At 40.3% G+C, this 22,416-nt stretch overlaps 1 protein-coding gene across 3 annotated transcripts in view; it reads left to right on the top strand.

The window, feature by feature from the left end:
* The window catches only part of HMGA2 (high mobility group AT-hook 2), a 140,967-nt gene that overhangs the window by 83,123 nt on the left and 35,428 nt on the right, over nucleotides 1-22,416 (top strand). Inside the window, exon 4 of one of the 3 annotated variants that reach the window (XM_030820041.1) lies at nucleotides 5,919-6,387. The exons of the other annotated variants lie outside the window; for them this stretch is intronic. Within the exon in view, the coding sequence (XP_030675901.1) occupies nucleotides 5,919-5,990 (72 nt within the window). The 3' untranslated portion in view covers nucleotides 5,991-6,387. Of the gene's footprint in view, nucleotides 1-5,918; nucleotides 6,388-22,416 lie in introns of those variants that run through there. 3 annotated transcript variants of the gene reach the window in all.

Raw genomic sequence — 22,416 nt, 5'->3', positions numbered from 1 at the left:
TAATTTTGTTGAAGATTAACTTATTTTCATGGTGAGTTACGGTATTGCATGGAAAGCACACTTTACATTACTTGTACCTGACTGTCAAACAGACATTACATGTGAAGGGCAGCCTGTATACAGGCTGGGTTTCCCCTTCCCGCTTGGGAACAGCTATGGGGAACTGTTGGCATGAGTCGTTCTCCTTAGCTCGGCATATCACACACACATATTGTAGTTCTATTCTCCAGTCTGTCTGTTCTACTCTGTGATTTCTTACTCATACATTCCAACATCTCTAGATTTTTCCTCATCTCTTCAAAGTCTCATTCAGTTGTCTTCCAGATATTTCCCTTCACATCCTTTCTTTTTTTTCCTTTGCCTTTCTCTTTGTTATTACCCTTTTTACATTTTCAAAATGAGTTTCATATGTCTCCAGTAGTTGCTGGGAAGTAGAGTTAGATGGTCCTCTCTTCGTTTATCCACAGCTATTTTAGTGCACAGTGTTAAAATTATTTGTTTATGCAACTATTTCTTCCTTGAAGGAACTTTCATCTTTAACTTCTTCCTTGGCATCTAATGGGGACTTAATAGATGCCTATGTTTTTAACCATTGTAATTTTAGTAAGAAAGTTTATTCTGCTTTCCCGATAGTCAATTCACAAACAGACTTTTGCAACCCAACTCCCATATAGATTGAGGAGTTTCTGCAATGTGGTCAACTACAGCAAAAGGCCTTTTTTGTTACAAAACTCTAATCTTGATCTACTTTGGCCCCACCTGAATTCCACTATAATTACCTTTACAACATATATCCTACCATCATCTTAAAAAGGCTTACTTCTGAACACATCCGCTGGCAGAAGATTTGTTTTGCTTTCTTTTCTAGGAAATTGTAGCTTAGCAAACTATGAGACTGTCTGACTTTAATTTTTCTTACTTTCTAACTGTTGATCTAATTTTTTTAAAGTAAATAGATTACCTTTAATTTGCTTATTATGCTCAATAATCACACATTAGCAATGTAATAATTTTAATAACAGAAAGTACATCTAAATCTCTACTGTTTGTATGTAAGTCCCATACCTGGGAGCCACAATACTTTCAAAAGTGCACATCAAAGTAATTGTTTTGTCTGGCGCCAGCACAAATTTCTGCTGGGACCTGCCCCATTTAATATAAATTATATTACCTTTGGAATTTAAAAGGATGTAAGGTGTAGCGTGCCCTGCAGGCAGGAAATTTAAACTACAGATTGCCTTCTTTTTTTTTTTTAATCTCTGATTTATTCCTGTAATGTGGAATATTTAGCATCCCTAATTTCCATTTAATCTTTTTACAGGCATATTTTGAATTTTTCAGTCATAGGGAAGACAAAGTTAGAAATCCTGTTATTCTCTCAGGCTAACTTGAGAATGAAAAATATCTAAAGCTAGGGGTGAAGTGGGAAAGAGATGTCATTATCTGAAGGAGTCTATTTAGAAACCAACCAACCAACCAACAAAAAAAGGGATGATGAAGAAAAATAGGGAGCTTTGACCTAATTTAACCAAAAACCAGCAAGCCTCAAACCTGATGTCTTTGCCTCTTTTTTTGCCTATATAGACATGAATGTAGGAGTAGCACATCCACGGGCATGAATATGGAGATAGAACCTCATCTCCGTAAATCCATTGAACATAGTTTTATACCCTGCTTAGAGGACCAAGATGTTACATTTTAAGCCTGTAGGGGGAAACACATGCAAACTCAGCTGTTCAGGTGGAGAACTCTGGCTTCCACATTCACACGCTTGGTGACCTATTTGGCTCGCGTAGTCCTCTCTTAGGAGATTGCTGCATGCACATCATCTTGGATGTTGAATGTACAGAATACGTTCACTAGGACCAGTCAAAAGGGCAAATAAAGCTAACAGCACAAAGGATATATTGAAAAGAGGTAGAGAGGAAGGAAGGAGAGAGAGCATACACTAGAGAAGAAAACTAGAGGAGCTAAAGACCAAAGCAATGAAGACGAGGCTCCTGTCCACCTCCCCTCTTTGTGTTCCAGGTGGTTCTTACACTCATTTTTACCCAGCCACAGCTGAAAACATGCTCCTTTCTCTGCCCTTAGTCAGGGGAAGGGGCCTCTGCTCAGTCTCTTAATTCAGTCATTGCCTAACCATTCTCATGAAACAGGTCCCCATCACCAAAAGCAGATACCTTCTCCAGGTCTTTTTCTTTTTTGTTCAATAATCCAAGTATTCTCTCAAAGACTAATATTGCAGTCATGAACAATAGTCACTGCTGACCGAGGTACTGCATTAAATCTTTTATATCTCACTTAAAAATCTTTACACCGTACGCACTCCTCACGCCTACCACATATGTTCTGTCATCCCAATGTTATAGATTATTGAGTAAGATGTTCTGTATCTTTAGCCATGAATATAAACGCATGTAGTTGATAATTCTACATAAGATTTTGCTGTTTTTCTTTGCTCCTGCATGCATTTCTCTCCGTTCAGTGTCTGTGGTCCCTGAGTTTTCATGACATCTTCTCGTAGGAACTTGGGGTACTAGGTCCTCAGACACTTTTTACAGTTTTCTCCTTTTTTTATTTTTAAACATCTTATTAGTTCTTGGAGTACTGTCCAACTTAAACTGAAATGCACATCTCCATAGTTTTCTTTTGGTTTCTTATATGTTTCCTTTTGACTTATAAAAAAAGGGGGGCTAAATACCCTTTGTTCCAAGCGTTGACAGAATTCAAAGGCGCAAATTCAACTCAAGTTTTTGAACTGTATAGACCAGTTAGTAGCAATTAGTAGTCGCTGAATGCCAGTGGTTAAGAGAGGTGGTGTTTAGCCTTCCTTCCACCCCATTCTCTATTCACCTTTATCCTTTCAGCATTAGAGCCCCCACAGATTCTGCAGCAATGGGCAAGATCTTTGAGATGGGCTGGTTGTTGAGAGGTTCAGCCTTCTAAAAACCTTAATATGCTTTCAGTCTTCCCTGGAAACAGGTGATAGGCTAGTTAGCATCCACATCCTCTGCTCAACAGAGCAGCTTCTCTGCTGGCACATTGCTTGGCAGGACTCCAAGGAAAGCTGTGTGATGACAGCAAGATTAAGATCCACGAAGCAAGGCCGGGTCATATGCTCTAAGTTGTCCATTTTTTCTATTATCTTAGCATGTTCGATTCCACAAACACAGCTTATTCCAAAAGCCAATCCTCCTAATGAGCATTCAGTCATTAGAATTTTCATCAATACCAAACGGAATTACGTTTGGGACCCCTTTTGGTCTTTCTTGTCATACCCGAGATGATGAAATCCTTTATTCTCTAAGTGCCCCTTATGCACACACGGAGCCAGAGCATCCGTGTAGAAATAAGAACTTACCATGGTAAATGGTCAGTATTGTTGAATCTCCAAGATGTGGGGTTCACCACATTTAACTGTATGTTTATTAACAATTCCATTCTAAAAATTATGTTACAAGCATGGCCAAACAGAAATGAAACTATGATAGTGGCATCTCTATACTAAAAGTCTACTCTCTATGGATCTGGCCATATCTACACTTACAGAGCTTCAGGCTGGTGATCCCTGATTTAGATACTGTATTAACTGTATCTTGCCACTAGTCTTTCTGTTTATGTTCTCTTTACAATTCCTAAACACCCAATAGTTTGCAACCCTTACCATACTTCACAGAATGATTCTTCAGGTAAATGATAAATATTAAATTTTTTAAAATATGCATATTATTTTGGTAAGCTAATCAAATTTTTTATGTTAAAGTGAACTTGATATATTTTTATATTCTGTCATTTATTTCTCCATTAAGTGCACAGCTTTAAAAATTTTCAGTGCTGCAAAAATAGGCCAAAAAGCGTGACCTCATCTGTTTTAAATTTAAATAAATGAATGAATATGCAAATGAAAGAAATAACGTCCCCTGGGAGCACTCTTCATAGTGGGCCTCAGCAAAATAAAGAACAAAAGCTTCTAGACCTTGCTTCCTGCTCTGTCTAGAACCCTTCTGAAACTCATTTCCTCCAATCTGTAGAGTGGCAGGGGAGTCCTAGATACTTGGGTCCTTTGCATTGTCCTGTTCATGCTGAATTATCAGTTTTATTTAGCAGTTATAAGTGATTCACATTGAAGTTAAAGGAACAACCTGAGGAGGTATTGTTCACAGACAGCCAACCCTCAGAATGTGTTTGAAAGCATAGGTTTTGATTTTGGAAAGAATCCTGGATTTGGAATCTCTTCCTGGATTTAATGTCAAGCCATAGCTCCATCAGCTATTTACTGGATGAGTCCCTCTTCCTCTCTGGCTCACAGTTTTCACAAGTCTAAAATGTGGATTGTCATAGGATGATCATGCCGAATGGGGCATTTTAGTTTCTAAAATGAGAACATTGCTCATCTATATAAATATAAAGTTAAAAAAGAAGCTGTTTTAAAACAAAACAAAACAAAAACTCTCAAAGCAGTCCTTTAGCACTTCTGTGTCCCTGCTCTGAGGCAGGACCACTCTTAAATTCTTCCACTCGGATAAAAAATCTATATTGTTTGAAAATACCTTCAGAGGAGATGTGGTAGGAATTTGCTTCACAAGCACAGTTACACTAGACGTTATTAAAACAAAAATGTTTTAATTAATTACTTATAATCATGAGTCTTTTGTTTTCTGTGTAGTTCTCCATACAACAGTTCTTCTGTTCCTCCATTCCTTCCGCCATTTTGTGCTATTTTTTCCTTCTGCCATTTGGTACCATTCTGCAGCAGTTTGCCTCTCCTTCCTTTTCTCTGGTCAACTCCTTCAGTGGTCTTCCCCATTTTAAACAAACTTCACTTCTCCTCTTTTCTCCGGGGTCAGTCATCTTGACTTCTGCACAGGAAGAAGATCCCACAGTCTTCCTCAGCCACTGAATCCAATAACTGCAATCCTTCTGGTAAGGAAACTTGCCTTCTTGTTGCAGTTGAAGCCCATTTCCTATTCTTATTTCTTCAGAGCCCATTTCAAAAGAGCTGGTTACCATCCTTTAGGTTAGTCCTTCCTAGACAGTACTTCAAAAACATTATATCACTTTTCAGTCTTTTTTATCAAGCATGAGTTATAGAACTTCCTTTAACTTTTTCTCGTAAGGCGTATTATTCAGCCTTTTAATAAGCAGCAGGGTGTAATTGAAAGAATATGGACTTTGTAGTTAGACCTAGGTTTGAATCTGGGCCGTGTTACTCACTAGCTATTTGACCCCGCTCAGAGCTCATGACTTCTCTGAACATAAGTTCCCTCATCTGTCAGGTGGGGTTCATGAGACCTGTCTCACAGGGTCCCCATCACAGCTGATGTGTATAGTGTTCCTGATGTGTCATCAGTGCTCTAAGAAGTGTTGGTTACCCTTCCTCTTCCCTTTCGTTATACTCTTTTCTATATCAGGTCACTATTTCCTGGCACTTATGGAGCCTAGGGTTGAACACAATGTGGAGAATTTGAAATAATTGTCTTTATTCATCCCCCTGCAACATGCTTTTTAAAAAATGTTTTGGTTGTTTGTTGTTGTTATTGTTGCTGTTTTTGAGACAGAGTCTTGTTTTTGTTGCCCAGGCTGGAGTGTAGTGGCACAATCTCAGCTCATTGCAACCTCCACTTCCCAGGTTCAAGCAATTCTCCTGCCTCAGGCTCCTGAGTAGCTGGGATTACAGGCACCCACCACCACACCCAGCGAATTTTTGTATTTTTAGTAGAGATGGGGTTTCACCATGTTGGCCAGGCTGGTCTCGAACTCCTGACCTCAGGTGAGCCACCCACCTTGGCCTCTCAAAGTGCTGGGAATACAGGCGTGAGCCATCGCGCCTGGTCTAAAAAATGTCTATTAGTGTTCCATCACTAGATCTCTTCTGAGGTATTCATGCCATATGCCCCATCCCGATGTCATATCCACAGGACAGTCTACTACCAAGAACCAGCTCCAAGAAGAAAACATCTCTGAGAAACAGTATCAAAAGGAGTCACTGAATTGTCATTGGAGGAGTCCAGGATAGCTCTTCATCTTATTTTCACCTTGAGGAATTGTCCGTTACATCTATGAGCCTTATGTGTGGCTTTCTCCAATATAGAAACCTATCAGGTGTCTTTCAGATCATTTCAAAACACTGGGTTATTCTTTCTTATGTTTCCAACTGAAGTCTGCATCCCAAGATGCAGTTTCACTGCTACCCCATATGGCACCCTTGTGCGAATTTGAAAAAGGTACTCACTCTAGGCACATGCAGAGCCATGCCTGGGGGGACAGCGTAGAGAGTAGAGGGTGGGCTGAACTCCAGTCGTTCTCATACAGGGATCCACCTTTTTGCAGAAATCACAGTGTGGCTGTGGTGTGGTTTGATTTCATAAAACAAATGCTTAAAAAGTATTCACTGTCTCTGTCACTTCAGTGCCATGTAATATCACATGACTTTCCTTTCTCATTCCATTGGTATTTTCCTGTATTTTTATCCTCTGTGCAGTTTGTCAGTAACATTTCATTCTCAGCTTCAGATGGGCTGCCATGACTTTTACTAGTTCCAGCTATTTCTTTGGATGCACCTTTGAATACCTACCTTGACTTACATTTTTTTGTGTGGAGTTACTCTTTGGGTTTAAATATTGGACATTTGGGTATTAACCCAAATAGATTTTGCTAAAAATTTCCACATTCTATTAACAGATTCTTAGTAATAGCAAATTGGCAAAATCAAGATAGTTAATTCGTATTAACCTTGCTTCCCCCTCTTCTCTACCACGCCTCTAGAGATGACTTAACTGAGCATCCAAATGACCTAACCCGGGGTACTGGAGGGAAAGGGGGAATGGGTGACCATCAGTCTTAAATAATCTACACACTAATAACCTTCCTAGGAGGTGAGAGTCCAGTCATTCTAAGAGGAGTACCGTGCTGTCATCCTTGCCGGAAAAGAAGATCCTTTTATACTAGGCCCACAACTTTGGACAAGTCCCCCATAGAACAGTAAGGGAGTGCAGTGGACCGTTACATTTTCCAGGGCTCAGCCAAATTGGTTCTGGTGATCAATGAAGCTGCAAGTCTGAGGCAGCTGGTTCCATGTTCAGTAACTGATAGGTATTCTTAGATTCATCTCAAGGAGGTAGAATAATAATATTAAAAAAAGTGTAAAAAGGGATGAAGATTAAGAAGTGGAAAACTTGAAGATAAGCCAGAGGCAAAATTTCCTGACAGCATGATGTACTGGACTGCAGATAGGTCTTTTGATGGATATGCTTGCAATTCCATTGTTACATTTATCTTGTCTGCATTTTTCCGCATTTATTTCTAATGTGTCTGCTAGGCCAGTACCTTCCTGGGAACATAATATAAAAACAACTATTAAGTAAATAGAAAAGCTTAAACAATACGCATATAACTCCAGCTTGAAGCTTTTTTTTAATGCTCTATAAATCGCTAGAAAACACGTGACAGGAACTATTCCTGATCAGTCTTAGGATGTGCAGGATGCCCCAAGAAGCTTTTCCTGTTTACTACTTTTTTGAGTGTATGAATATATGTTTTTTGACTTTGAGATAGTTAATATCCAGAAGAGTTCTTCGGCTATGGAAATAGCCTTGAAGTCTTGGGTCTGGGAAAATAATAGAGAGAAAGAGTTAGAAGGGCTTAGTAGAAGAATTGAGGGAAGGATGCAGGGAAAAGGGGACAATAAATAGAAAGAGGAAGCTGGTGAAGGTAGACTTTGGCAGCTGGGGCAGCGGCACTTGGGACGCTTACATGAGGTAGCCCGCAGAGGCACCTTTGGGTGGAGAGAGAATAAAATCTGGTTTTGACATGTTTGTTTTAGATGGCAATGAAGTGTCTAGCCTATATATTTTGTAGACATTGAGAAATAAGGGACTGAAAAGTGGAAGAGGGGTCAGGGCTGAAGATGGGGATCTGGGGCTCATCTGAGTATAGGTGGTAATTGAATCCTTATGGCTGCACTAAGGGAATAAGTAGAGAAGGAAAAGATGAGCTAGGAGCCCCTGGCTGAACCCCAGGGGCACTAAGTGGTAATGCATGGAGGGAGGGGGAGAAGTTAAAAGAAGGAAGAAAAAGCAGACAGAAATATCTGAGGAGTCCCAGGGCCTAAGGTCCCTGCCACTGAGGCCGTGAGAATGTTGAGAAGGCAGCACAGATCCCTGGAATGGGGGAGCCGCTAAGAAGTTAAGTAATAAGCCATGGTGTTTGACAGCTTCCATAAAAGCAAATGACAAAAGCTAGGACTGCAGGGAGGTGAAACCAGGGCCGAATCTGGGTCTGGTCTGGATTCTTTCCTCCATGCTCTCTAGCACAGAGCTTTATAAGATAGTGTTGGTTTAACGAATGAGGGAGGGAATGAGTGAATGACTGAATCAAGCAAGTAAGCAGATATAGAAACATGGGCATTTTCATAAAGCGGAGTACTCAACAGTGCCTGTGAGCGTCACTGACAGGCCAAACACATAAAACAGGCAGAAGGGAGAAAAGGAATTGAGAAAAAGAAGGACAAGGAAGAGACAGAAGGGGAAGGAAAGAGCGGTAAGAACTGAAAAAGGCTGGGGTTTCCTGGAGTGTGCAGTTATGGAGCCCTAGATCTGTGGGTTTGGCCCTTTGTTCGTATCTCTAGTTGTTTCTTTGACATTCATCTTGTCTCTGTGATGAAACTTTAAGTTTCTCAGCAAAGACAAGAACTACTATTGTGTATCTCTTTAGTACCTAATACAATTCCACAAGCATTTACTTTATACTTGATAACAGGTGGAGAGAAAGAAAGGTTTTCAGTAATTTCTAAAAGTGAAGAATTATCTAGAAATTTAGTCAGTGAAAACATCCAATTTTGATAAGTCAAATTAAAACATCCATTCTTCACTCAGAGGAGGCTTTTAAACTTGGATTTTCTAAGTAATTTACTCAAACCCTTGTCTCTCAAAGACCCTCTTGTGAAATGCCCTTGTGAAGTGCTTGTGAAATGGCCTTCTGAGTTAGCTCCACAAAATGTCCTTCCTCATCTTAGCAAAATGAAGAAATGGGTCGAAATGATTTGAAATATGCTTCTCTGTCTCTTTCTTCACCTCTTTTTGGTTTCATTTTCATAAGAGTACCTGTCAGCCTTTGCAGATGAATTAAAGGCAGTGTCGTTCTGGAGGGAAATCATATGTTCCTTTGATTTTGTGATGGAAGGACTTATAAAGAGAAGTGGAGCTTGGTTAGAAAGGGGAGATGTGCACATGGGAAATGTAAGCAGGGCTGGTGAGAAAACTTGGTGGTGGCGTTTAATTAATTTTGAAACTGGGAAATAGTTCTATAGTTAATCTGTAAGTTTTTTTACGCTGAATGCTTGGAAAATTTCAACTTTTTTATTTTCAGCCACTTTGTATGCAGTGATGACATAAATAAGAAAAACGGCCTTGAAAACATCAAAAATGTAATTTTCACCTTCTTATGCTTTAAAAACACTTGAATGCACTTCTCTCAAACTTTTAAGAAAAGAAACAAAACTCAGATTTTGGTAAAGATCAAGATGAATGGTGTTGACAAATTTCAGGAGGCTGGAGACTCTGAAAATAGTCTTATGGATGACATCTGTATGTAACTTTATAATGCTCTACCACAGATGCTCCTATAAGGGCAACAGAGAAATAGCTGGAAAAGGTAACAATGTTACTTATTTATAATACTAAATATGTAAGAGTTGTTTGCATCCATTTCCTGGCAGTATTTCCTATTTTTAGGAGTGAGGTGAATGATGTTGTAGAGCTGGAGATACCAGTGGGCTGACTGCAATTTTCAAAGCACCTTGAGATGTAAAAAATTTGTTTCTGTAGGAGGGAAGGGGTATGGTTCTGATAAATCTCTTAGCAGGATGAAAAAGAAAAGGGAGGTCTAGACAGTCTTGTTTCATCTGATAGAATTTTCCCACAGAAGATGGGCAAACATCAGATAAGAACATTTATCAGACCTCACACATTTTACAGCCACATCCCTTTGGGAACATTGCGCAGCATAGACTTGCTAAGTCCTGAAAATGGAAGACAGAAAGCACTATAAAAAATATGGACTGGTGCCCTGAGAAACAAGTCTTTATTACTCACCCTAACATATACATTTGGCATTTTGGTGTACTTGTTAAATGGTACATAAAACCGTATCACGAATGAAAATACAGCAGTAGTCCATGAGCTCTTGGCTCAAAAGAAAGCAAAAGTAAATTAAGCAAAATATCTACTTAAAAAAAAAAATGGTAGTGGTCCCATTGGAAAACCATATATATGCTGACCCACTTTCCTATTTGCTCTTGCCTGATTTTCGTAACAGTGGGTGAATGCAGAGGAGCCTTCAGCAGGATTGTAGAAAGTGGGTACCTATAGTTGATTAATCCCAAACTTGAGAAGCAAGAACGAGTAAGCTGGCAACCTAGGAGATGCTTTAGTAGTAAGGGCAGGTGATGCCAGGGCAGATTTTTGCCAATGAAATAAGAATTTAAGAAAAATGTTAAATTCATGTAATGTTATTTCAAAGGCTAATCCAATAATTCTTAAACATTTATGCAAATCTGCCATTTTCTCACTCTGGAAGGCAGATAAAGAGAACCACGTGGGAAGATATAGAATGTTCTATTACTTGCCATTAAATTGATAAGAATTACAATGTCTGTGAATCCATCAATACCACTGAAGGACATGCAGTGGAATCAAATAGGTGGCAGAATAGGTATATGAATCACATAACAAATCTTTTCACCAGATAGTGTTCAGATTTGCTGTTTATTTGTGGCTTATTTAATATTATCCTGCTTTTCCTCAATCCACAAAGGATGCAAAGCTTCTTAAAAGAACACCTTGGGCCTCAGGCAACCAGTTTTTAATGACGAAAGATGGACTCTGAAGTCCATGACATTCAGTAATTTGTCACTTTTCTTGTGCACAAAGTTGAATTCTGGCTCCGGGAAGATGATGTTTGGGAGAAAATCATTTAGTTGTGGATGAAGTGAGCCAATACATAGCTGGTAGTCCCAATATGACTTGTTTGTTTCCTAATTTGAGTTTACATAGTAACTCTTTTAAAGAAACAAAACCATTTTTTAGTGGTGGGGGAGTTCTTTGTGAAAATAGCCATGAAGTGAGAGATGAGTCCTGGGTAGAAGCTGGAAAAGGAGTTAACTTGCAGTATGAGGATGTGCACAGGAAACGCTTGCCTCTAGATAGTAATACAGTTTCAGGAGAAATCTCCAAACCTGAGTGAACTATTTCCTGGATTCTTAAGTTTAGAGACTGTGAATCTGGGGGCTTGCCAAGTCCTCAAAAACATCAAGGGCCTACTAAAATACAATAGAAAATCTAGAAAAAAAAGAGAAAAAGACAAGGAACATGTAGATTTGTTTAGAATGTGTATTTTAGATGCAATTCTCCTATTACCAACTGATATGGTTTGCCTGTGTCCCCACCCAAATGTCAACTCAAATTGTATCTCCCAGAATTCCCATGTGTTGCGTGAGGGACTCAGCGGGAGGTAACTGAATCATGGGGGCCAGTCTTTCCCATGCTATTCTCATGATAGTGAATAAGTCTCACAAGATCTGATGGGTTTATCAGAGGTTTCCACTTTTGCTTCTTCCTCATTTTCTCTTGCAACTGCCATGTAAGAAGTGCCGTTCGCCTCCCGCCATGATTCTGGGGCCTCCCCAGCCATGCGGAACTGTGAGTCCAATTAAACCTCTTTTTCTTCCCAGTCTCAGGTATGCCTTTATCAGCAGCGTGAAAACAGACTAATACAGTAAATTGGTACCAGGAGAGTGGGGGCATTGCTGAAAAGATACCTGAAAATGTGGAAGCGACTTTGGAACTGGGCAACAGGCAGAGATTGGAACTGTTCGAAGGGCTCACAAGAAGAGGAAAATGTGGGAATGTTTGGAACTTCCTAGAGACTTGTTGAATAGCTTTGCCCAAAGTGCTGATAGTGATACGGACAATAAAATCCAGGTTGAGGTGGTCTCAGATGGAGATGAGGACCTTGTTGGGAACTGGCGCAAAGGTGACTTTTGTTATATTTTAGCAAAGAGACTGGTGGCATTTTGCCACTGCCCTAGAGATTTGTGGAACTTTGAACTTGAGAGAGATGATTTAGAGTATCTTGCAGAAGAAATTTCTAAGCAGCAAAGCATTCAAGAGGTGACTTGGGTACTGTTAAAGGCATTCAGTTTGTTTTTTTTTTTTTTTTTTGAGACAGAGTCTCACTCTGTCGCCCAGGCTGGAGTGCAGTGGCACGATCTCGGCTCACTGCAAGTTCCACCTCCCAGGTTCACGCCATTCTCCTGCCTCAGCCTCTCCGAGTAGCTGGGACTACAGGCGCCCGTCACCACGGCTGGCTAATTTTTTTATTTTTAGTAGAGACGGGGTTTCACCGTGTTAGCCAGGATGGTCTCGATCTCCTGACCTCATGATCCGCCCGCCTCAGCCTCCCAAAGTGCTGGGATTACAGGCGTGAGCCACCGCGCCTGGCAGGCATTAAGTTTTATAAGGGAAGCAAAGCATAAAAGTTTGGAAGATTTGCAGCCTGACTATGTGATACAAAAGAAAAAAATCTCAGTTTCTGAGGCGAAATTCAAGCCAGCTGCAGAAATTTGCATAAGTAGCAAGGAGCCTAATGTTAATCCCCAAGACCATGGGGGAAACGTCTCCAGACCATGTCAGAGACCTTCATGGCAGCCCCTCCCATCACAGGCCTGGAGATCCAGGAGAAAAAGTGGTTTTGTGGGCCAGGCCCAGGGTCCCCATGCTGTGTGCAGCCTACGGACTTGGTGCCCTGTGTCCCAGCAGCTCCAGCTGTGGCTGCAAGGAACCAACGTACGGCTTGGGCTGTGGCTTTGGAGAGTGGAAGCCCCAAGCCTTGGCAGCCTCCACGTGGCGTTGAATCTGTGGGTGCACAGAAGTCAAGAATTGAGGTTTGCCAACCTCCACCTAGATTTCAGAAGATGTATGAAAACGCCTGGATGCCCAGGCAGAAGTTTGCTGCAGGGGAAGGGCTCTTATGAAGAACCTCTGGTAGGGCCATGGGGAAGGGAAATGTGGGGTCGGAGCCCCCACACAGAGTCCCAACTGGGACACTGCCTAGTGGAGCTGTGAGAAGAGGGTCACTATCCCCCAGGCCCCAGAATGGTAGATCTACTGACAGCTTTCACTATGTGTCTGGAAAAGCCACAGACACTCAACACCAGCCCATGAAAGCAGCCGGGAGGGAGGCTGTACCCAGCAGAGCCACAGGGGTGGAGCTGCCTAAGACCGTAGGAACCAACCTCTTACATCAGTATGACCTGGATGTGAGACCTGGAGTCAAAGGAGATCACTTTGGAGCTTTAAAATGTGACGGCCCCACAGGATTTTGGACTTCCATGGGCCCTGTAACCCCTTTATTTTGGCCAATTTCTACCATTTGGAATGGCTGTATTTACCCAATACCTGTACCCCCACTGTATCTAGGAAGTAACTAGCTTGCTTTTGATTTTACAGGCTCATACACGGAAGCGACTTGCCTTGTCTCAGATTAGACTTTGGACTGTGAACTTTTGGGTTAATGCTGAAATGAGTTAAGACTTTGGGGGACTGTTGGGAAGGCATGATTGGTTTTGAAATGGGTAGATAGGAGATTTGGAGGGGCCAGGGGCAGAATGATATGGTTTGGCTGTGTCCTCACCCAATGTCAGCTCGAATTGTAGCTCCTGGAATTTCCATGTGTTGTGAGAAGGACCCAGGGGAGATAATTGAATCATGGGGGCCAGTCTTTCCTGTGTTATTCTTATGATAGTGAATAAGTCTTATGAGATCTGATAGGTTTTTCAGGAGTTTCCGCTTTTGCCTCTTCCTCATTTTCTCTTGCCGCCACCATGTAAGAAGTGTCTTTCGCCTACCACTATGATTCTGAGGCCTCCCTAGCCATGTGGAACTGTAAGTCCAACTAAACCTTTTTCTTCCCAGTCTTGGGTATGTCTTTATCAGCAGCATGAAAATCGACTAATACACCAACCTTGGGAAACTTCATTGTATGACCATTTCCCTAGTTTCTTCAATTGGAAACGAGGGGAAGCTGCTCATCCCCACCAATTGTTGTGCCCCAAAGAAGGGCAGCATGGTCCTCCTGCTAATTTAGTTGGTAAACTTGGGCCCAATCAAGTAAAAAAAGACAAAAAAAAATCCCTATGGCCATTCTTAAAGAAGACCCCTCAAGAAATAAAAGAACATGGTTCTGGGTCCTTTCCCACTCCCAAAGGAGAGCAGCTCCATTTTTATTATTTATATAAAATGACGTTCTGAAGACTGGGGGTTAGGGGAGAGAATGAGGAAGTGGAATGTTTCTTTGATGAAGGAACCCTCACCACCCACTAGGGGCTTCCCTGTGTTACATTCAGACCACTGTCAGTTCCTGGGCTTTCAGGGACTAAGCTGGTACAGTAGTGAGCTCCCCTTGCCAGCTACAGCACTGGGCCAGTCCAACAAAATATATTTTGAGGCTGAAGATCAAACAACTTAGTGAATAACTGAAGCTCCTGTAGGCTCCCGTACCCTGTGGGAACCTAGAAGAGTATGGTAGGACAGCAACATAAGGGCCATTTTCTGGCTTCAAATGGGAGCTCTAGAGCTCTGATTGGAGATGCCAGACTTTATCACCCTTAAGAAAGTCATTCTCGCTGGGTGCGGTAGCTCATGCCTGTAATCGCAGCACTTTGGGAGGCAGAGGCGAGTGGATCACCTGAGGTCAGGAGTTCGAGACCAGCCTGACCGACATGGAGAAACCCCGTCTCTACTAAAAAATACAAAATTAGCCGGTTGTGGTGGCACATGCCTGTAATCCCAGCTACTCAGGAGGCTGAGGTAGGAGAATCGCTTGCACCTGGCGGGGCGGAGGTTGCAATGAGCCAAGATCACGCCATTGCACTCCAGCCTGGGCAACAAGAGCAAAACCCCATCTCAAAAAAACAAAACAAAACAAAACAAAACACAAACAAAAAAACCAGGAAAGTCATTCTCTGACCCCACCCCCAGCCCACCTTGGGAAGGATACTATTTAATAGTAACTTAAATTCCTCTTAGGGTAGGGAAGGTCCATCTTGTCTTGGCTTATTCAGGGTGGTAGAAGCTTTATCCACTTCCTACTCTTCTTCATGTTATTGAAGCCCAGTTAAAATGAACCAACTTAGAATATAAAATTATTTTAATATTTCTTCATCTGACTTCTAATCCCATTGTTCTTTTTGCTGTATCTGAAGATAGCCCCAACTTCTAAAATATGTTATTAATTTCTGGGCTGTAAAGTGAATATGGAAGAGGGACTCAAATTTTGTAAATGCTGTGGGGTTACAAATCACCAGTTGTCCTCTGCCTCTGTGTTGCCTCAGCCTACCGCAAGACCTCCCTACACACACACACACACACACACACACACACACATCCCTGAAGTCACTCTAAATATCGGTAATCATGAAGTTGGCCAGGCGCGGTGGCTCACGCCTGTAATCCCAGCACTTTGGGAGACTGAGGCAGGCGGATGGCTTGAGGTCAAGAGATCGAGACCATCCTGGCCAACATGGTGAAAACCCGTCTCTACTAAAAATATAAAAATTAGCTAGGTGTTGTGGCGCGTGCCTGTAGTCCCAGCTACTCAGGAGGCTGAGACAGGAGAATCACTTGAACACGGGAGGCACTGGTTGCAGTGAGCCGAGATCCTGCCACTGCACTCCATTCTGGCAATAGAGCAAGACTCCGTCTCCGAAAAACAAAAAAAGTAGTTATGAAGTCTTTGGCAACTTCCTGAGGCCTTCCAACCCTCTCCCAGCCTTTCAGAACAGGTCTTCCTATTTTCTTCCATCCCTCTTCTGCCATTCTGTCATATTTCTAGAGTGGGGCTGGCAATAAAACTATCAGAGAAGAGAGAAACCATATGTTCTGAGGTAAAATTTAACAGAATAAAGAAAGAATGCCATTAATTTCCAGCCCTTGAAAATGCCCAGAAGCTTCCAAGCAGACCCTCCTTAAAAGTTTCCATCTACTGTCTTTTATTAAACTCTGGTATTCCTCAAACGTGAAATTCCTTTCTGAATTGTTAAAATATTTTTATAAATAAAAAAACTCAATTAATTTTGAGTAGCTCAAAAATATCTTTTCTATAATTTCTAAAGTAAATATGCTACATTTTAGGTTATAAATTTTTGCCACCAGGTGTGACTCTAACTACTCTTTATATCTTTTGTTCGCTCAAGGTAAAACGTGTCCCACATTTGAAAATAATTGACTTTTGGACAATTTCTAATAAGCATTTGGGTGGTCCTGAGCAGGAGGAACTTCTTCTAGTTTGTGAAGTAGCTAAGGAAAACATCTTAGGCAATTTTTAGTTCCAAGAACTTAGCCTGACCAAGTAACCTGACTTGCAACTTAGGCGTTTAATTGGGAGCAATTTGGACACCAGAGTTCCGATTCTGCTTTTGGTGCCATCTTTATCTTTGGGGAAGTGTTCTGCTTACAGCCTATATTTTATGAACATTGTTTCCTGTATATCTTTATGTCTAATACAGCACTTCAAACATAGTAGGCATTTGGAAATTGCTCCCTGAACTGAATTAAATGCAAGGTTAATTCATGGTTGTACATGATCGGAGTTGGAGTAAAAAATGAAATAAAATGAAAAGCACTATCAATTACTCAGGTTAAGTCATGTCAAGCGATCATTAAATTTTCGATGATCTTGCAGATCTTTGAATGAGAATGCGGATCTTGGGGCATTTTCAGTTGTGGGCACTGACATGTGAATGTGCGTGTGCCCTCACATAAGTTCTTACATAGCAGAAGGAAGGAAGTTGTGAAAGGGGAGAAAATAGAGCTATTGACTGCAGAGCCATAAAGCTGTTTTTAGAATGACTGCTTCTGTTGTATTGGGGAATGCTTCCTTTGAGAAGGGGTATATTATGCATCCTCTTTCCATTAAGTCTATTTTTGGAAGAAATTACAGAAGATAATATATTACCAGCTCCCAGGGATCTCTTATCAACATAGTCTCTGTTCTCATTACACACCTGCTTAGAGCAAAATAAATTATTCTGTCCTCAGGAATGCCAACCCCAGACAATCAAAATCTTCACTAAATCACTGTATTTATTAGGGAAGCTCAGATTTTTGAAAAGTGTTAACTCCGCCCCTAAAAGCAGTAAGCGAGAGCTAACAACAGTGGAGTCTTGTGGTTGAGCATTCAATCAGCTTCAACAGGGGCAAAGTCTCGGAATTGTTTTCAAAACAGTGTGGGGCTTCCTACTCAGGGGGAAGATTTATCTGCATTTGGCAATTACTCCAGTTACCTTGGAACAAGAAATTTACTTCTCAGTAGTTTTACAAATTAAGTGTTTAACTTCGTCTCTATAGAATTAATGCCTGGGAGGTGGGGAGAGGAAGGCAGAGCAGAGGCTTTCAAGGCCAGTTCACAAGTTTGACATTTAAAGTGATAGTAGCAATTTTTTCTCTAACTGCAAGAGTGTGAAGTTCTGTTTCCACCTAATTGCAGTTTGCATCCTGCAAGTATATTGATTTAGACATTAAAACAACTTAAATGTTTAGCAGTAAAAAGTTGTTTAATCATTAAACCACTACCATTTTCTTTTGCCCTTTAAACCTGCTTTCAATCAGCAGATGCTGATTTGGATGCTGGTTTACATTCTCATTAACCATGAAGATCACAAAGGAAGGTTGTGGCAGCAGTGGGAAGCTCTGAAACACCCTCATTGTCACAGGAAACATTCAGTGAGACATTCAGCTGTCTCACAACACACACAGCTCTGAGAGAGGTTTGGGTGACAGAAATGCAGCCTCCAATTCCAGAAGCAGCACCCTGTTCATTCCAGGAAAGGGAAAAAAAAGTGCTTTTCTGCATGACCATGGTGATCATTGTTACCATGCAGTGATCAGGGGTCTTTTTGCCGTTTAAGTGTAATGGGAGGAGGGTATATAATTGCAGACTCCTAGGTGAATGGCGTGGATGTTACTCTTTTGCAAAGCAAGGAGGAGTTGCAGTGTTTCATGGCCTTTCAACACACAGGAGTTTTATCATTCATTTTAAAAGCACAACTTAACACTTTTCAAACTGAGTTTCAGCCCTGGATTGTTTTTTTACAAAATGGCCCTTTTCCCCTCATAGTGGGATGGCCATGGGTGCCCATTAATTGCTACACTGGTAGGAACTGAATTTATTCCCTTCGGTAGAAAAACCAAGCTTATTTTCTGAAACTTAATCCTGTGAGCTACCATCCACGGCCATACCAGGCTCCAGGAAGGGACCACAACTTTCTGAAGAGACGAATTGCTGCTTTAACAAAGGCTACATGTGCCTTTTGATTCCATATTCTTCCTCCACTAGATGTTTGGTTTTGCTGCCAAATATAAAAACCACACTGGAAAAGACAGTTCTTCACTTTTAAGTGGCTGTGTGATAGAAAATTGGTAATTAGTTCAGTTTTGAGGAAGACAGGGACAAACTCTTCTTTACGTTTTGTAAAATCACAAATTATGACAGTGATCTCCATTTGAGATGGAGAAATGGAAACCTAGCAAGTTCCAGAGATCTGCCCAAGATCTTGTAGCTAATTATTAGAAGCAGGAAATGGGTTAGAAACCAGAACCTTGACTTACAGCTAATTGTATTTTCGGCTTTCCAAACATCTTTACTGGATTAAAACAAACTTCTCTTGTCCTCAGGTAATACAAATACCTGTCCTCATAGAAAATAAAGGCTTATTGGTCTGTCTCTTTCTCTCTGTGTCTCTCTCTGTATCTGTGTGTGTGTATATATTTTTTTTATATATGTATGTATATATAAAATATGTATGTATATATATGTATGTATATACATACATATTTGTGTCACCCAAAATATGTGAGTATATATATGTATGTATATATGTGTGTGTATATTATATATTTTATAAAGATATATATTCAATCATACATTGCTTAACGATAGGGGTACATTCTGAGAAATGCATCTTTAGGCAATTTCATTGCTGTGTTAACATCAAAGAGTGTACTTACACAAACCTAGATAGTACAGCCTACTGCACATCTAGGCTAAATGGTGTATCTCATTGCTCCTAAGCTACAAACCTGTACGGCATGTTACTGTACTGAAACTGTAGGCGATTGTAACACAATAGTAAGTATTTGTGTATCGAAACCTACCCAAACATAGAAAAGGTACAGTAAAAATACAGCATAAAAGATTTTAAAATGGTACACCTGTATAGGGCACTTACCATGGATGGAAATTGCTGGACTGGAAGTTGTGGTTGCTCTGGGTGAGTCAGTGAGTGAGTGGTGAGTGAATGTGACAGCCTAGAACATTACTGTACACTATGTAGACTTCATAAACACAGTACACTTAGGCTACACTAAATTTATAAAAAATATTTTTCTGGCCGGGCGCGGTGACTCACGCCTGTAATCCCAGCACTTTGGGAGGCCGAGGCAGGTGGATCACGAGGTCAGGAGATCGAGACCATCCTGGCTAACATGGTGAAACCCCGTCTCTACTAAAAATACAAAAAATTAGCTGGGTGAGGTGGTGGTCGCCTGTAGTCCCAGCTACTCGGGAGGCTGCGGCAAGAGAATGGCGTGAACCTCGGGGCGGAGCCTGCAGTGAGCCGAGATCGGCCACTGCACTCCAGCCTGGGCGACAGCAAGACTCCATCTCAAAAAAAAAAAAAAAAAAAAAAAAAAAAAAAAAAATTTTTCTTTCTTCAATAATAAATTAACCTTAGCTTACTGTAACTTTTTTACTTTATGAACTTTAAATTTTTTTAACTTTTTTACTCTTTGTAATAAAACTTCACTTAAAACACAAACACATTATGTAGCTGTACAAAAATATTTTTCTTTATATCTTTACAAGCTTTTTTCTATTTTGAAAATTTTAATTTTTTAAATTTTCAAACATTTTGGCTAACAACTAAGACATAGCACACACATTTGCCTAGGCACACATAGGGTGTGGATCATCAAAATGTCAGTAGGCAATAGGAATTTTTCAACTCCATTACAATCTTCTGGGACCACCACCATATATGCAGTTCATCGCTGAGTGAAACGTCATTCTGTGGTGCATGGCTGTATTTATATCTGTATAAAGATTACACATATATAAAGGATGCAAAGACAAAGAGTACATATATATTTACATATATAGTGTACTGTATATATGCATGCATGTATGTGTGTATGTATGTATCTTACTTTGGAGTTTCCATTTTTCTAATCTTCTTACCATTTTAAGAATTGGTCTATGCAGAGCAAACTTTTAGAATCGCAATTAAAATGTTCAGAGATGTGGCCAAGTTTTTGTGTAGGTGTTTGGATAATGTGCAGACAAATTCTACATTTCTCTGTTCTCAAAACTCCTTCCGACATAAATACTGAGGACTGTTCTCTGGCCAAAGTTTGTCAAACCATTTCTCTGAGTAAGAAGACTTCCTCGTGTTTTCCATACTCTATAGTTCAGTGTTGCAGCCTTCCCATACTTGATTTTTAAAGCAGAGTTTTGTTTTGTTTGTTCATAGTGCATTATGGCTATAAAATTTAAATAACTTTCCTCTTTGAAGATAAAAGGAAGTAATCCTAATTTTAAACAGTCACTCATTGTAAAAAATTGAAAAAAAAGTATCGATATGTCTAAAGAGACCTATGTATATATGCATTAGATATTTATATACATACATATGTATGTATATATGTAATATATATCATATATATATTTTAGAAATCTGCAAATTTAAAAAGGGAGTGTTTAGATTGCAGAAGACCTATCCCTAAACTCCGAATCCCAGAATTCTTAAGCTAGAAGGGCTCTTGAGAGGTGATCTCATCTGTAAAGAGATGTATATTTAAGGAGCTAATTTACACAGGTAGATAACAAAACCTTACACCAACTCTTCAAGCACATGAAGCACCTTACACGAAGCGCTTTGGTGAATACTCGTTTCTACTCAATTTTAAACTAAATTCAGCTGAAAATACCTCATTTTAAAGAGGATAGTCAGTCGACTCACTGGGGAAAAACAATTGGATAAACTGGTTGTTTGCCCTTACCCAGATAAAATAACTGATGAGTTGAATGCATTTTTGTAATGTGTCAAGACACAGGTGGCTTTAATAGTCACACACATGAAGTATGGGATATGTGGCAAGGAATGGAGGTTTTTACATACAGAAGTAAGAACTGTAGAGGGGGAAACCATGAAAGATGGAAAAAGATGAGAAGAATGAGGACAGAGATAATACACTCAAGAAAAGCTGCCTATTTCAGAGTAGAATAGATTGTAAGCCCCACTATAGTTGAATGCTTACAAGAGGAGAAGCTTTCAGCAACTCCTTTGTTTCTTAATGTATATATTATATCTGAACAGAATGCTTCTTTCCTGTGAGCTAGACAGTAGGAAGTAATCTATCTTCAACCTTGTTTGGTGTGTAAATAAAACTTTAGAAAGGGTCTGTTGAACTTTGGACAGGCAAGCTCCATGAGCTCTCCCTCACTCTTTGAGGTAGGTTAAAGGGTATGGCCATGACCACCACCTTAATCCTTCAGGGACTATTTACAAAAGATTGAAAAATGTGCCCAGGGCCCGCACCTGCCCCTCTGTGGAACTAGCCCAACTCAAGTGGGCTGGCAGGCAAGCCTGGCTTTCATGGGGACAGAAGAGAGAGTTTGCGGTGAGTTTGGCATCTTTCAACACATGCTTTTTGGCTTCTCCTACTGAATTTGTAATTTCCATGATATTTGGTGGGAAAATGGACACCAGCCTCTTTTCCTTTTTGTCTGCTGCTTTGCAGCTATTGGGATTCTGCGCCTTGGGATAATGAAGCAGGCTGTCATTTCCTCCCCCTAAATAATGCATTACAAAGTGGAAATGCAAATTTCCTGTGCAAGCTCTAAGTAGCAGGTGGTATTTCCTTAATATATTGTTTTTGACCTTTGGGGAAATTGGTATTACGAGCTGACTTTGGAAATAAAATAGCATCAAGGTCCTACATTTTAAATAAAACAATCAATATCTTAATTTTTAAAAATCAGACTAGATTACGATACCAGGAAAAGACATACATATTTTGCTTTTATGTGTTAAAGTTTTGTAATTCAGGGAGGACAAGAAAAGGGATATGGTGCAGCTGAACTTTCTAATTCACTAAGACAGGAAAAAAGGAAAGAAAAAATGTATATTTTTAAGTTTCAATTTAAACCTTTGCTGTTAACTAAATGATTTAATACGATCAGTCATACAAATAGTTAAATTAAGCATGGAGCTGTTCAGATGGCAAATCTGAGTTGAGCTGAAGGTAAAAGACATCTGTATTTTTCATTCATTTGCTCAGCAGCACTAAATTTCAAGCTTGTTTT

This window comes from Nomascus leucogenys, chromosome 10 (genome assembly GCF_006542625.1).
Source record: "Nomascus leucogenys isolate Asia chromosome 10, Asia_NLE_v1, whole genome shotgun sequence".
Taxonomy (NCBI): Eukaryota; Metazoa; Chordata; class Mammalia; order Primates; family Hylobatidae; genus Nomascus; species Nomascus leucogenys.
Note: the sequence above shows the minus strand (reverse complement) of the source record. Positions and strands in the feature narration are given on the sequence as shown.